Here is a 13,556-nt window from a genome sequence, read left to right on the forward strand (position 1 = left end):
TCTTCTTTCTCTCTGAAACCATTTAATAAATTTTATTAACTAAATGATACGAAAAAGAAAAAAGAGAGGAGGAAGACTTAAGAGTTTAGATTTCATCCAGCTTTTGTTTAGCCATTGCAGGCTTGATGGCTGTGCATTCTGCATCCTGTTTTCATACTGGTTGTGCATATTTATGGGAAAAAACCAAAACCACGGACTCTTCTGTCAGGGTGATTCTTTCATCTAGTTGTTAGAATTCTCTCTACTCGTGCAGTAATGCAACAACAGATAATGAGCTAGTAAGGATGTGAACATCAGCCTCTTTGAATATTTGTGTTGCATATGTAAGGCCCAACTGAGCTGTTCAAATTTTTAAGGATTACTTTGAAGCATGCGATTCCTTGTTCTCCCAGGCTATTAAGCGGTCTGCCCACTGGTGAAAAATAGGTAGTTTGGAAATTAAACTTTTCCTATTATTCTTATTATACCCCATTACCTATTTTAGTTTGTCTTTTGCTAATTTTAAATCTTCAGGAAATCCAGGAGCTGGCAGGAGGGGAATGAACCGTGAGGGCGTCCCCGGAAAGAGTCCGGAGGAGATGTATATTCAGCAGAAAGTGAGAGTCCTACTCATGCTGAGGAAGATGGGATCAAATGTAAGATGTGCTGTCATAGCCCAAGTTTTGTGGCTTTCCAGGCAATTTTGTAGTAACTGGGATAGTGCTTACTGAGACGGGCAGGTGATGGTCTGGTTTTATCATTGAATAGTTTTAGCTGTCATTGGTTTAACCGTTATCTGCAGTTAAACACAATTGATTTTTGCTTAAATATTATGGGTCTTGTGATGCCTGAAACTAAGTCTGAGCATCTGATCATTTCTCTATATATAGTGAAGTTTTTTCATTATTGGAAAACCAGCAAAATAAAGCAACTGCTTTAAGGTGACTTTGAATCTCTCCGACCAGTTTGCTGCTGTGTCCTTTGCTGATGGTATAGTTTGCACAGATAACGGTTGATTAAACTGGTGGAGTAGAGTAGAGGCAACTGTGACGTTTCTTTTTGGGAAGTGGGAGATAATATCTTCACACTTTCTTCATTTTCATTTTTGCTGACTGACTCTTTCTACGTTTCCAGCTGACCGCTAGTGAAGAGGAGTTCTTGCGCACGTACGCAGGTGTCGTGAATAGCCAACTTAGCCAGCTTCCTCAACACTCAATTGATCAGGGTGAGTACTGGATTTGTTTGCTTTGTGTTTGTTTAATCTGGGAGAACAGTCTCAGAAAATACCAAATTTAGGTTCCTGTATTTCTGGATTAATATGCCACCTACTTAAACACATCATTCAATCTGGGATATGCAAGTTATTGCCTGCTCTAATCTTTGGCAGAGAACTAGAGTGTACTGTTCAACAGGTGATGTTATTTTAACAGGTGAAGTCAGTCTTGGCTATACCCAAGATTCACTAGGATGAAGAAGGTTGTTAAAACATCTTATTCTCCATGATAACTCAAAACATTGATGGCCAAAGTCCTGTGAACTAAATGCATGTGTATAGCTTCCTATGCAATGTAATACATTAAAAAGAAATAAATTTTAACCTGATTGATTTCTTTTGCTGTAAGTGAAGTTCAGGCATACATAGGTCCCTCTAGTTCTGAGTGTGTCTTACTGTATTCAGTATGGATCCTCTGCATAAGATGAATTTTCATCTGAATTTTTATATTTGTTCTTAAACTGGACATCTGTGCTTAGAAAGGAACAAGCCTGTGGATGGCAAACGCTTTCTTTGTATGCTTCAATCTGGGAGTTTTAGGACAAAAAATGTAAAGTAGATAGAGCTTTCTAAGGTACAAAAGTAATTTGTTATGCATGTATGATAATGTAGTTACTATGACTCTAGTTGCTTGATAACACTTTTCTCACAAAATAAAATGTAATCATCTAACGACATCTTTTGTTTGTCACATTTCTATGAATGTGGAAGTGCAATGTTACTGTTTCAGCAGAGTAAGAGGGAAAGTTTAGCAATAGAAGGAATTTTTTTCCCATTGCATTTCTTTAATTTGCACAATGTAATGAATTTCCAGACAGGGATAGTAGACATGAATTAAGTTTAGAAATCTGCTTTGGTTTGTTTAGATTCCTGCTAAGGGGATGAAGTATGTACTGCTTTTGTGAATTCTTTGCAGACGTCTTGGTAAACAATTGTGTGGTGCTGCTCTGAATCTACTAATGTCTTCTGAACCTGAATGTGTGTTTCTGATTTTTTTTTTTCTCCCCTTCATAAGCCTCGTGCCAGATCACATTCGTCATGTAGAATTTGGTATTGAAGGAAAGTTGTAAGACTCGTGTGCCAGAAAGAACTGAGTTGAGCAGAAATTGAATATAGATCTAAGACATTTAGAAAACCATTAGAAACGTAGCCTGCACAAACTTGCTCTTCAGTTTTAAGCCTGCGTATTCATTCCTCACATAGCTGGGGGATTGGTGGAGATAGATATAATGACATGTTTTGGCTCAGAATTCTAAGTTTTTCTGCCAGTCTAAGGTGAAAATTTGCCTCTTTCTCATCGAAAACTGAGGTAGATATATTCAGTTAAGAAAGACTGTCTTAGTTGCAGTTGGCATTTTTCAGCATTATCCCTGAAGTAGTTATGCTTCTCACAAGGAAAATAAATGCTGAATTACCTGCACTTTGGCAAGGAAGAGATAATAAAAACAGAAGTCCAGCAGGGGATACAGATATTTTGTACAGCTGTGCTCCTGCACAGCTTGATCTAAGTTTCTTTTCTAAACTGTCTGGTTTTATTATCTGTAAAATTCTATTTTCTTAGTTTGTGGAGGGCTTTGGAGACTCAAAAAATTGAATTTTGACATAACTTTTAAGCGTAATCAAAAGAGAGACCAACAGTTATTTAAGTGTGCTTCTAGACTCACTAATGCAATATGGGAAATGTAAGAGCTTCATACATTGTTCAAAAAGGCTTTTTTGTCCCATATTTGAACATATGCTAACAGATTTCTCTGTCATGATTTTCTTGAAGTCCTTGAAGGTTCTTAAATCTTTGTCCATAGGGAAGCGAAGTCCTCCATGTTGATGCTTGCTTTGATCTAATCTGAGACGCTTCTGGGTGATTTGACCCCACAATCTACCTTTGATCCTCCCAAATTATAATTAAACTGGTGGCCTGACCATAAAGATTTTTCTTGGTAGGGGAAAAAAGAACAAAGAGAGAAAATAGTTAAAATATTTAGAGAAGTGGGAAAGGATGTTGGTTCTTTCGATATTCAGATATGCCATCTCTCCAAATTAAGTAGTGAATAGCATGAAGAACAAATGAAAATCGGGAAACGTAGCCAAATACTTTTTCGTTTGGAGAAGGATGAATCTGTAGTATGCTGTATAGACGTAAGCAACTATAATGTATTGCTCAGGACTCTGTTTTCCTTAGAAATCTTTCCAGATTTCTAACAGTCAGTGATGGTAATGTTGTTCTTTGCTATTAGGTGTGGTGGTCATGCAGCAGCAGTCATTGCCATCTGTGTGTACCTTTTGCTATATCCTGATTTTGGTGAAACACGATGGGCCGATTATGAAAATATTGGAAATAGAGAATATAAATTTTATAGGTGTCCAATTTGCCATCTTAAGGGAGATTCCATCTCCACTAGATGGCATTATCTTGCATGGAAAAAACCTGTCCCAAGTCCACATGCTGAGGTACTTTTAGTATTTGTGTTCTTCAAGAACGCTTAAAGGAATTTTCCTCCCTACTTTTCTGCTGTTTTCATTGAATCTCCTCTGGAGGATTTTTTTTTTTTTCCCCTTTATGCAACTTGCCTTACACAACAGCTAAAATGTGTGTTATTTAACGTACAAAGAGTTGGTATGTCAGTTGTTTTCACAATCTTTTCTTCCAATAGTAGGACAGATTGCTCTCAGCCTAACTTGTCCCAGACCCATCTTTAGGGTCATTTTCCTCCAGCAGGCACACAAAAGACAGAAAGCTGATTTCATACCCTCATTTCGGTCCAAAAAAGGGAATGACATTCTTGGCCTTAGCACTCTAAAGGCTTTGTTACAGACATGCAAATTTTTGTGTGCCACTTAAATATGCTGTAGTCCGACTTCAGAATTACAGGAAGGTCGTTTGGTTTGGTTTGTTGGGTTAGTTTGGGGTTTTTTTGAGTATAGAGGATGGATGGTCCAGAATTTTGTAAGCGTTTCACAGTCTCTATTACAATTTTTATGCTTTTTTGCTGTGCATCTATGAAATGCTGTCTTAGAACAGCTGGCTGGTGGCCTCGGGAATTACCTGAGGTAAGAGTGCTGAGCTTATCACTGTATGGTGCTCCCTACTATGGTCTCTGGTAAAGATCTGTCAGCTTCTTTGTTGAGTCCATTTGTTTGACCACAGGGAGTCACTGCAACCTATGTGTCCAATATATATTAGCAGCAATGTGACAGTGGATTGAAGAAAGAAGTTTACCCTCGTCCCTGCTGAATTAAAGTGCTTGTTCCATAAACCTTCAGTGAGCCACTATTAATGACAATATCTCTGACATTTAAAGTTCCTCCATGATACTCTGCTTACTGTCTTAGAGTTCAGCAATAGAAGTTAATTGCTAATTTTGATCAAGAAGCATCTTGGAACACCTCTGTAACTTTTAAACAAGCCTGAAGACTCCCTTTCAGTTTGTACTGATTTTTATAGGAAGAGGAGAAATCAAACTCTATGTCTTTTAATTTCCCATCTTGCTTTTAAAAGGAATTAGTCAGTTCAGACATACGAAATCACTGTGCTTTAAGATTGTTTAGAAATCTGCTTTTACCTTTGAAGTGTACATTTGGAACACCTTCACTTTCGAAGCATCTACGTTGTATACTGTTGAAGTGAATCTTGTTTCTTGCCAGGAAGTTCAAAGTTATTCCAGTTGCATTACTGAATATTGTTGTGCAAATCGGGTAGTAATGACATATGTCCAGGACTCTCTGATGCGCTGTAGCAGATACCAAATTGAAATTAGTGCAAATCTTTCTAGTATCTGTTCTAAACTCTTTACATTCATAGCCACAACCTATACTAGAGCAACAGATCTGTCAAGGGATCTTGAATGGCCAGAACATGTGCTCCAGTCTTAAAATAGTAAAATAGTCTTTTTTTTTTTTTTACAGCCCTATTTGCCTTTTCCTTTCAGTGTATTCCAGAATCTCAGGAAGTGCTTAGTCCCTCAGTGTGTTGACTTTGATACACTTCTCTAGAGGTGCTGTCTCCCTAACACGGGCTACAGTCCACCAAGAGCAAGGAATGTTTACGCAATTCAGGTGTCTCGATTCTGTACGTAGCTTGGTATTTTAGCCACTTTTATTAACATTTTGGCCTGTTCGCCCATTCTCTTCTTCAGGTGATCCCGACAGTTTTGTTGCATCCGTGGCAGTTACGAGGCTTATCTGATGTATTAAAAATACTTTATTATCCATTGGAAGGTGAACTGCTAGCAGAGGGGATGAGAGCTCAGTAACCCAAGCCTGAAAAACGGTTATAAAACTCTAAGCTGAAGTATTTAATACTTAAATTTAGTATTAGGCGATTAAACATGAATGTCATGCTTACATTTTTTTATAACCATTTTAGTTTTCAGTCGTTGCTGTAATGTTGTTAACATCTATATGAAAGTGCAAAATATAAGGACATTTTTCTTTACTCAGGGACCTTCTTAGCTGACATCTGTGGGTGGTGTCTTGTTTTGTTTTTATGGCTTCAAGAATACCTGAGGAACCCAAAGGCATCTCTCTTCAACCAGTGTATATGCTAGGGAGTGGATGTAATCATGAGCTGTTTTGAGATATTAACATATTAGTCGTCTTCCCTGCATTGCAGCAAGAACTAACGCAGCTCAGACTCATTAGGTTTCTTGAGCTTGAAATTATGAAATTAAGGCTTTCTCACATATTTTTAATGCAAGCGAAATGCCTCTTGGGAAGTTACATGCACAGAAGCATCCTCTGCATAAAAAACCTATTTCCTGTTTCCCAGTTACTTACATTTCTAAACGGTAGGCTAGCACTTGGCTTTCTTAAGTCGCTGCTCTGGCAAATCTGTAAATGGAAGCTGTGCGGCTAGTAAGCATGGTATGTGAATTATACTAAGACCTTGGTGATCACAGCTCTGTTGTTCCTATAGCAACAGGAGCGTTCTGCTGGTTCTTGAAGAAAGCTGGTCCCGTGGGGAGGGCAAAGCTGAGATGCAAACACATGCCTTGGCTGGGTTAGAGGCGTTCTCTGGAACTAGCACTAGGATATTCAAAATGAACCCAGGCTGCTTGTGGGGTTAGGAGGGGGACCGTGGTCATGAAATACCAGAGGGCGGTGGAGAAATGGAGATCGAGCTCTTCTCAGTGTAGTTTTATTCTTTGGAACACAATGCTTATTTTAACGTGCTCCTCCTCTCAGCAGTGCACGTTGTGTTTTTAGAATGCCAGGCTAGGATACTAATACTGGGAAATTTCAGAGAAAAGTTAATGTTTGGAAGATAGTTGCTGGAATGTGATTGAAGAAATGTGTGTACACAAAGATCTTGAGAGAAGTAAAGACTTTTTTTAATTTGGCAGCTTTCAGAAATCCATGACAGACTTAACCTTCTGATCTCTTAAAGGCTTTTTTGAGTTTAATTTTGCAGGTAACTGCAAACAAATCGGGTATATGTATCTACTGATCATTCAAAGAACACTTGGAAATAGCAGTTGTTAGATGTGCCAGTTAGCATCTTCCTTTGTGTTAAGGTAGTGTGTTTTTAATCTTGCTTGTACCCTACTGGCTTGATATCATTGTAGGTGAGTACTTGCTGTGGAAAGCATTAGCTTCAGTCACCTTGGGGAAATTTTCTGAAACTTAGGTGAACTGATTAGCAGTTGCATGTGCTAAGCTCAGTGGCTATCTACAGTCTTTACCGTTGGGCGGTAAAGTTATTTGACCTTCAGATCATCTTGGCTTGCTAAGACTGAAGTCCAAGTGTTGTAAAAGAACTACTAAATTCAGCAATCCAAACTGCAATTAGAACATAATTGCAGCATGATTTTTTTGGAAGTTAGCGGGGTAGGACTGTCACTATTGCTTTTTAAGACAGGAGATAGGCCCACCAGTTAATTACTGTTAATTTCTAGGAAGGATGAGGTTGAGAAAGTGTAAGGCTGAAGAAATGGGAGAAGTATTTGCACGTCTGAAAGTTTGTGGCAATTAATGTTTGTTCATGAAAGAAGATGGCGAATATTTTCAATTGGGTATATGTAAGTCTCTATTTCAGTGTAGAAATGTGTGCCCAGAAAAGGGACAGCTATGGAGAGAGAAGCTGTATGTATAGAATGTCAGGTCAGGTATAAGGCTGCCTATTTCATTGTTCTATACATTAATTACTGGAAGTGCAAAGCTCAGGGAAGGATGTGCTAAAAGTAAACATGCTTCACCATCCTATTGTCTTAGTTGCAGGCTTTTGGCACTGTGCAGCTTAACTTTATAACCTGTGCTCTCCTTTTTGTATTTTTTTTACTTGATTGGAAAGAAAACATCCGTTGTGGGAGCCAAGTGGGACTGCAGCAGAAGCTCTATTCACTAGTTCTTCAATCCCTGCTTTCCTTTCACCCCATAGAAACCCCTGCTCTATTCTCTGGAAATGTTTGTATTGGTACATAAGCACAAGCGGCTGTAAAATTGCTTAATGAGCAGACTTGTTAGATTGGTTTCATCTAGCTCTGGGTAGCTTGGGTTGTAGGACTGGTCTTGAACAAAACCTGCTTTTGTGCTGAAAAATGTGGATGACCTTTTTCGGGACAAATGTCACCCAGAATGTACTTTTGCTACAGGGCATCTTCCGAAATAATCATGTTCCGTAAGTGGCTTCTGGAAGGTGAAAGCACTGATGAGAGTATCCCTTTCATTTGCATACTGCGCTCTTACCCTTACTCGAGTTCAGCAGAGAAGTTTTCCATTCTCTTTTCAGATCATTGAAATGCTCAGCTAAAACCAGGAGGACTTACTGCCCTTCAAAAGATTGTGGAATTGTTATAACTAACTACTTGGCTTATGGAGATGAAGGTATCTTCCCTTTTGCAAGTCCCCTGAACAAACTGGTTCTGGATCTGGGAAATACTACTGCCTTTTATATCCCAGTCAAGAGTCATGGTGCTCATGAAGAATGGAGAAGTGCTGGATAACGAACTGTCTCTTTTGATAGTGAATATAAAATAAGGTGCAATACCCAGAGGGCAGCGATATGTGTGTTGAAAGTGAGTGGGCTGATGTTGTCTGGGAGCTGCTGGTTTTGGTGTGAAGTAGATGGTCTCCTGTACCCATAACTTCACGCTAGTGTCAGATGTGATAGCCTGCAAGAACTTTCTAGATGGCTGCTGCTGTTTGGGCAAAGGATATCTTCCTCTTTGTAATAACGTATCGCCTCACTAAATATAAAATTGGATGTTTAATGTGAGAATAAAAGAAATCAGCATAGGCTTGAGTCTTTATTGCAAGATGTTCTATTGGGTATGGTGCCCTTGGGTTACCCACCCACTTACTTGTGTACCTTGAAGGTAATATCTTCTATTTGATAGATCAAATTGTCTTTTTAAAGGCAATTGCCCGAGGCTCTTGCAAATGCTGGATTCCATGTAATTCCTGCAAATGAAAACATCGGCGGTTCTGCCAAATAACGAAAGGAGCTGAGGAGGGAGCAGGAGATAACAAAATTGTTCACAATTGTATATAAAATCCATTCTTTACTAATCTTGTTTAAAACTGTGCCATGAAACATAGAAATATATCACTTCTACTCTTTATCTTTTCTTTTTTCTTCCATTCTAAAATGAATAGCTAAACCCCTTTTGCCACCTCTGGTCGTCACTGCTATCCTGTTCGTTCCTGTATATTGTTTTGCTGCTGCCTGGTCTTTTGGCAGAACTTTCCAACTTCGTATTGCCATCAGATTTCATTAGTATATGACTAGTTTTCTGTTCCAGGATCATTTATGAAAGTATGAAGTAAAATTAGTGCAAAGGCCAACCATTGAGAAAGTGCAGTCCTAATCTCCTTTTCAGCCCAACGATTATCCTTTCAAACACAATTCATAATCTTTCCTTAATGAATTGTTGACTCACCTTGGTTCTTGTACCGATTGCCTATCTTAATTTAAAAAGTACCATATGGGAAGCTATGTATCATAAAGTGATAAAGAACATCAGAGAGGGAGCATGCTTTTTAATGCTGTTATGATAAAAAAAAACCACGCGCACTTTGTTCACGATTTCAGGTAACTAAAACAGTAGTCATCGTAATTACATGGTGATAAAACAAGGATACTGCACACCGACTGTGCAGTTCGCTTTGGCTGTGAGAGACTGAACCCTTGAATTCTAACCCCATTCTTCCACTGTTCTACTTCTTTCTTTCGAATGCCCGTAATAATTCAGTAATGCTGTAGGCATTCAAGCATTTTCCACACTTTCACAATTGTACTCTTGCTTTTCCCTCCAGATAGAACACTGTTTTCAAATTTGGCTTTTTCTGTTTTCCTGTTGTATTGACAAGCTGTATTTCTTGTACTCCCTTCTCTCTTCCTATTCGAAGTCCCGGCAAATGGCAAGTTACCAGAAGTTCGTGTTGACAGTGCCGCCGGTGCCGAAGCTGTGCCGGGTGGGCCTAGAAGATGAGAACAGGAGCGAGCTGAGCGCGAGGCGCTCGTCGGCGATAGCCGTTTTGATTGTGAAAGCCAGAATGAGCTGCCGAATTCCCAACCTCCTTTGTGCCCATCGTTGTGTGTTTCACGCGGCTGTGTGCTCGCCACAGGGCGCTGTGCATCGCCGCGGTGCCGAAAGCCGGAGCGGTTCGGGACGGGCGGAAATACTGACCTGTCTGGTTTTGGGGTGGCGTGATTATCTGGAATGGAATTTCCCCTTCTGCATGGAACTTGTAAGGATGGTTGTAAGAGGTTTTTTCATATTAAACCGTAGAAAGGGGAGACCCCAGGAAAACAGTCAACATCTGTTAAGTAATCCGGCTCATCTCTTGTGCAAATGTGATGTCATCCGCAATTTCGCGGTTGCTAGGCTACTCCAGCTGCTCTGGACTTGCGTAGCAAAGCCTCCTTGACTTTAAAGGGGGATGTGTGTAAAATACGGCGGCATAGGTTGTGCTTCACGTGCGCTTGCGTCCTGAATGCCTCTAAGTGTCATTGCTCTCTCCTCTTGTTAGTATAGAAGTGTTTTTCAGAATCCTTGCAAATAAAATCCTTCTTTTTGTAGAGGCTGGTAGTTCTTATGCATTTAAAAAAAAAAAAAAAAAATCAACGTGGCAAGTTGTTAATTCAGAGCTGGATGCTAGTGCTATATATCATTTATGTTTTCATCAAGGAAAAAACCAGTTTGTGGAGGAGATGAAAAGGGAGATGACTGCAGGGCTTCTGAGTGTTGGCAAGAGGGAGCATCAGAGCAGTTTTTGATGTTCTATAAGACAGGGGTCCTACATATGGAAAACAAACTACTGCTTGGTCCTTAATGTTTTCTCCTTTGAGTGCGTATAACAAATTGTGAGGTGTATAAAAATAAATGCAGTTGCATTTCATAAGCATTGGTTTAATTTTTAAGGTATTGGAAAAGGGAATTTACAACCATCTTGTCTCCCCTGTTTTTTGGCCACTTCTCCTTCTATGACTAAAGAGCAAATTAGATAACTGAGAAATGGAATTCATATATTTATAACAGATGAGGAATTTTTATTAGTCCTCTCTTTTACCTTGTATGCAGGTGTATAGGCAGAAGTTGCTTGGGGCACAAAGCTGAAATCTGCTTCTTGATACACTGCTTCAGGTAAAAGACTGGAGAATTTTTACATGCTGATGCTCAATTCAAAGTTCAGTTTGAACTTTCCAAACACCAGTAGGAGAATTCTGTGGAGCTGATCAGTTACCTGAATGGGACAGGCAGTAGGTGTTGCTTTTGGCATTTCCTACTTTGTTGTCTAATCCTTTAATAGAAGCTTTGAAGAAAAACTTTTATTAAGCGAAATTATGCCAAGCCTAATTAATTAATGGAGGCCAAAATAGTCATTGTGAGTCATCTGTTGCATTTAAACACTCAGGATCGTTTGAATGGAGGAAATTGTTTTTAGAAATTATATGGACAATGACTGGAGGATTCATCGTATTTTCTAATCAGTTAGATAAATGCTGTTAGAGGAGCTACAGATGAAAGAAAGCATTTACTTTTATCTGACTTTATTGGGGATCAGATTTTTACCAGAAATTAAAAATATTGCACTCAGCCCTTCAGGGTTGTTTTCCAGTTCTTGTCTAGACTAGAGATATTGATTTAAACCGCTGCTTTGACACTAGTGTATGATGTATTTTTATTTCCATATTGTCCTGGAGACATTTCTCTTTAAGTGCCTGTTAGGCCATGCTCTATATTTAGGAAGTCCAGAGGGTGGATTTTCTCTTCTGGAGATCTCAAGGTGTCTTTTTGAAGAATGAGAGCTTAGCATGGAATGTTCTTTACAAGCCTTTATCAGACATGATTCTCACGCCATTCAGGTCTTTCTACGATAAATGCCCACTTGAAAGCGTTTGCAAAGACTTGGAGATGACTATAGGAAGGTAATAACATCTTTCTGTGCTTAGGGGACATGAGTTTTGATGTTAATTAGACACAGTTGATAGCCTCAATTGGGGGGGGCGGGGAGGAAATCCAATAACTGGGAAAGTCCACACACTGAATTCTGGAAAAGACTTCTCCAGGCTAGGGATAAAAGCATTACTGAGCAAAGCTGTTGGGCAAATGCAAGCTTTCAGTTTGAAAGAAAATACTGCACTTCCATTAGAGAATAGGACGTTTTCAAAATATGTTAGTTTATAAAGGGTGTTTAAGTGATGGGGGGGGGAACATTTCAGCAGGCCTATTGAAACAATTTTTATTTTTAAAAGCAAAGAATAATGAATATCTAGATGTAAAGATAAAGAATATCTAAATGTCACTTAAAAAGGACGGTGTGATGCGTAGGGCAGTACAAGTTTTATCGAACAGTTGAGTTCCTCGTGTTTCAGAGAAGCTCAATAAGTCTCTTACGCACTGCCAGAGTTTACAAGGGAAAAAAAAAAAAGATTATCTCTACATGCCTGTGGTGACAGTCCTATGAACTTTATTTTTCTAAATCTTGCTGCTTCGAAATATGTGAAAGCAAGGAGTTCTTGGTTTTCTTTCAAAACAAACTGATTTCCTTAGGCTTGCAAAGGACTGTTTTAAATCTACTGTTGAAGTGTTTGGACCACTTAGGTTGCAGTCCCAGAAAAATAACAAAACACAGCTTTGTCTTCTTTCAGTCCTCTTTTTCCTTTCTTATTGATTTTACGGATGTGTAGAACGACAGATTGGGTACTGCATCTCTCCGTTGTTCTTTGAAGGAAGTAATTATGGCACGCATTTTCCTGTATCCATTGTTATTACAGGTGCTGAGGATGTTGTGATGGCATTTTCCAGATCAGAGACAGAAGACAGAAGACAGTAACTACAGGATACCTGAACAACACAGAACTGGAGAGGACCGTGAGATTCCTGAAGATAGAGGAGGATGGCTGAGCATTAATAAGTTCCTTTGCCCACCCTAATTGTTCTTTGGTGTTCCTTCTCCTTTGTAATTTTATTTCCCTTTGCCCAACCCTCAGAATGCACCTCACAGCCACCTAGTCCTCTAAGTTGTTGCTACTCAGCTGGGCTGTGTTAATTAAGGACAAACCTAAAGGTGTATTTTTGATTGGCGCAAAGGGACAGGCTGTGATTGGCTAAAGGAAGACAACTTTTCAAACTTGACCAATGAAAACCTTTTATCTTGCATTTTATTTTGTATTTTAAAGAAAGTCTCTTGACATCCTACTTCTAAAGAAGCTTTTCATGCTGTGGTGCTTATTTAGGTCAAACTTAGGAATTTGAAGAGGGTTTGATTTGGCTGCATAGAACTGGAAGCAACTTGTGATTGGTTGACAATGCGAATGCTTTCTCTTCAGTTGGCTTGCAGGTATTTTGCTGACTTCAACATTTTCATTGCAGAAAGGTGATGTTTTGGTGCATTGGTTATTTCTTTATACTTACTGACTTGGGGAAAAAAAACGAACGTGCTTTGCAATATTTATTACATCTACACACGTATAAATGCTTGCTTTTTTGGGTTTGTTTTGGTTTTTGATTGGCTTTGAAACCATGGGTTTGATTTCCTATTGGCTGCAGTGTTTCTGATGCAATCAGTTTTTCCATACTCATCTGCTCTGTGGCCTCAAGCTCTTTTGGGAGCATGTGTCGAAAGCATATTTAGTTCAGTAAGCCTACCTGTCTAAGCTGGGACACGGAGCTGGCCAGCCGTTCTGTGCTACTGTTGGGCTGTACTATGCACTCCTGGTAGACCTGGCTCTTCAGGTGGCTTCTCTCTTTGCTTCTGACAGAGGAGCTGTAGATATTTTGCAGGAATTGCAAGAAAGAGGTCTATGGCTGTGACATGAATTTGCCAAATTTGTATAGAGAATATGTGAACTTGCTTAAAATAC

The 13,556-nt window shown here is 39.2% G+C and overlaps 1 protein-coding gene across 1 annotated transcript; it reads left to right on the top strand.

The window, feature by feature from the left end:
* Positions 1-539: 539 nt before the first annotated feature.
* On the top strand, positions 540-12,526 carry CTNNBIP1 (catenin beta interacting protein 1; the record flags this gene model as incomplete). The annotated part of the gene is made up of 3 exons (XM_082009481.1): positions 540-635; positions 1,114-1,204; positions 12,468-12,526. 3 exons carry the CDS (start codon positions 540-542, stop codon positions 12,524-12,526), a joined length of 246 nt encoding a protein of 81 aa, XP_081865607.1.
* Positions 12,527-13,556: the final 1,030 nt, after the last annotated feature.

Source organism: Phaethon aethereus (genome assembly GCF_964289735.1).
Source record: "Phaethon aethereus genome assembly, chromosome: 21".
NCBI classification, from domain to species: domain Eukaryota; kingdom Metazoa; phylum Chordata; class Aves; order Phaethontiformes; family Phaethontidae; genus Phaethon; species Phaethon aethereus.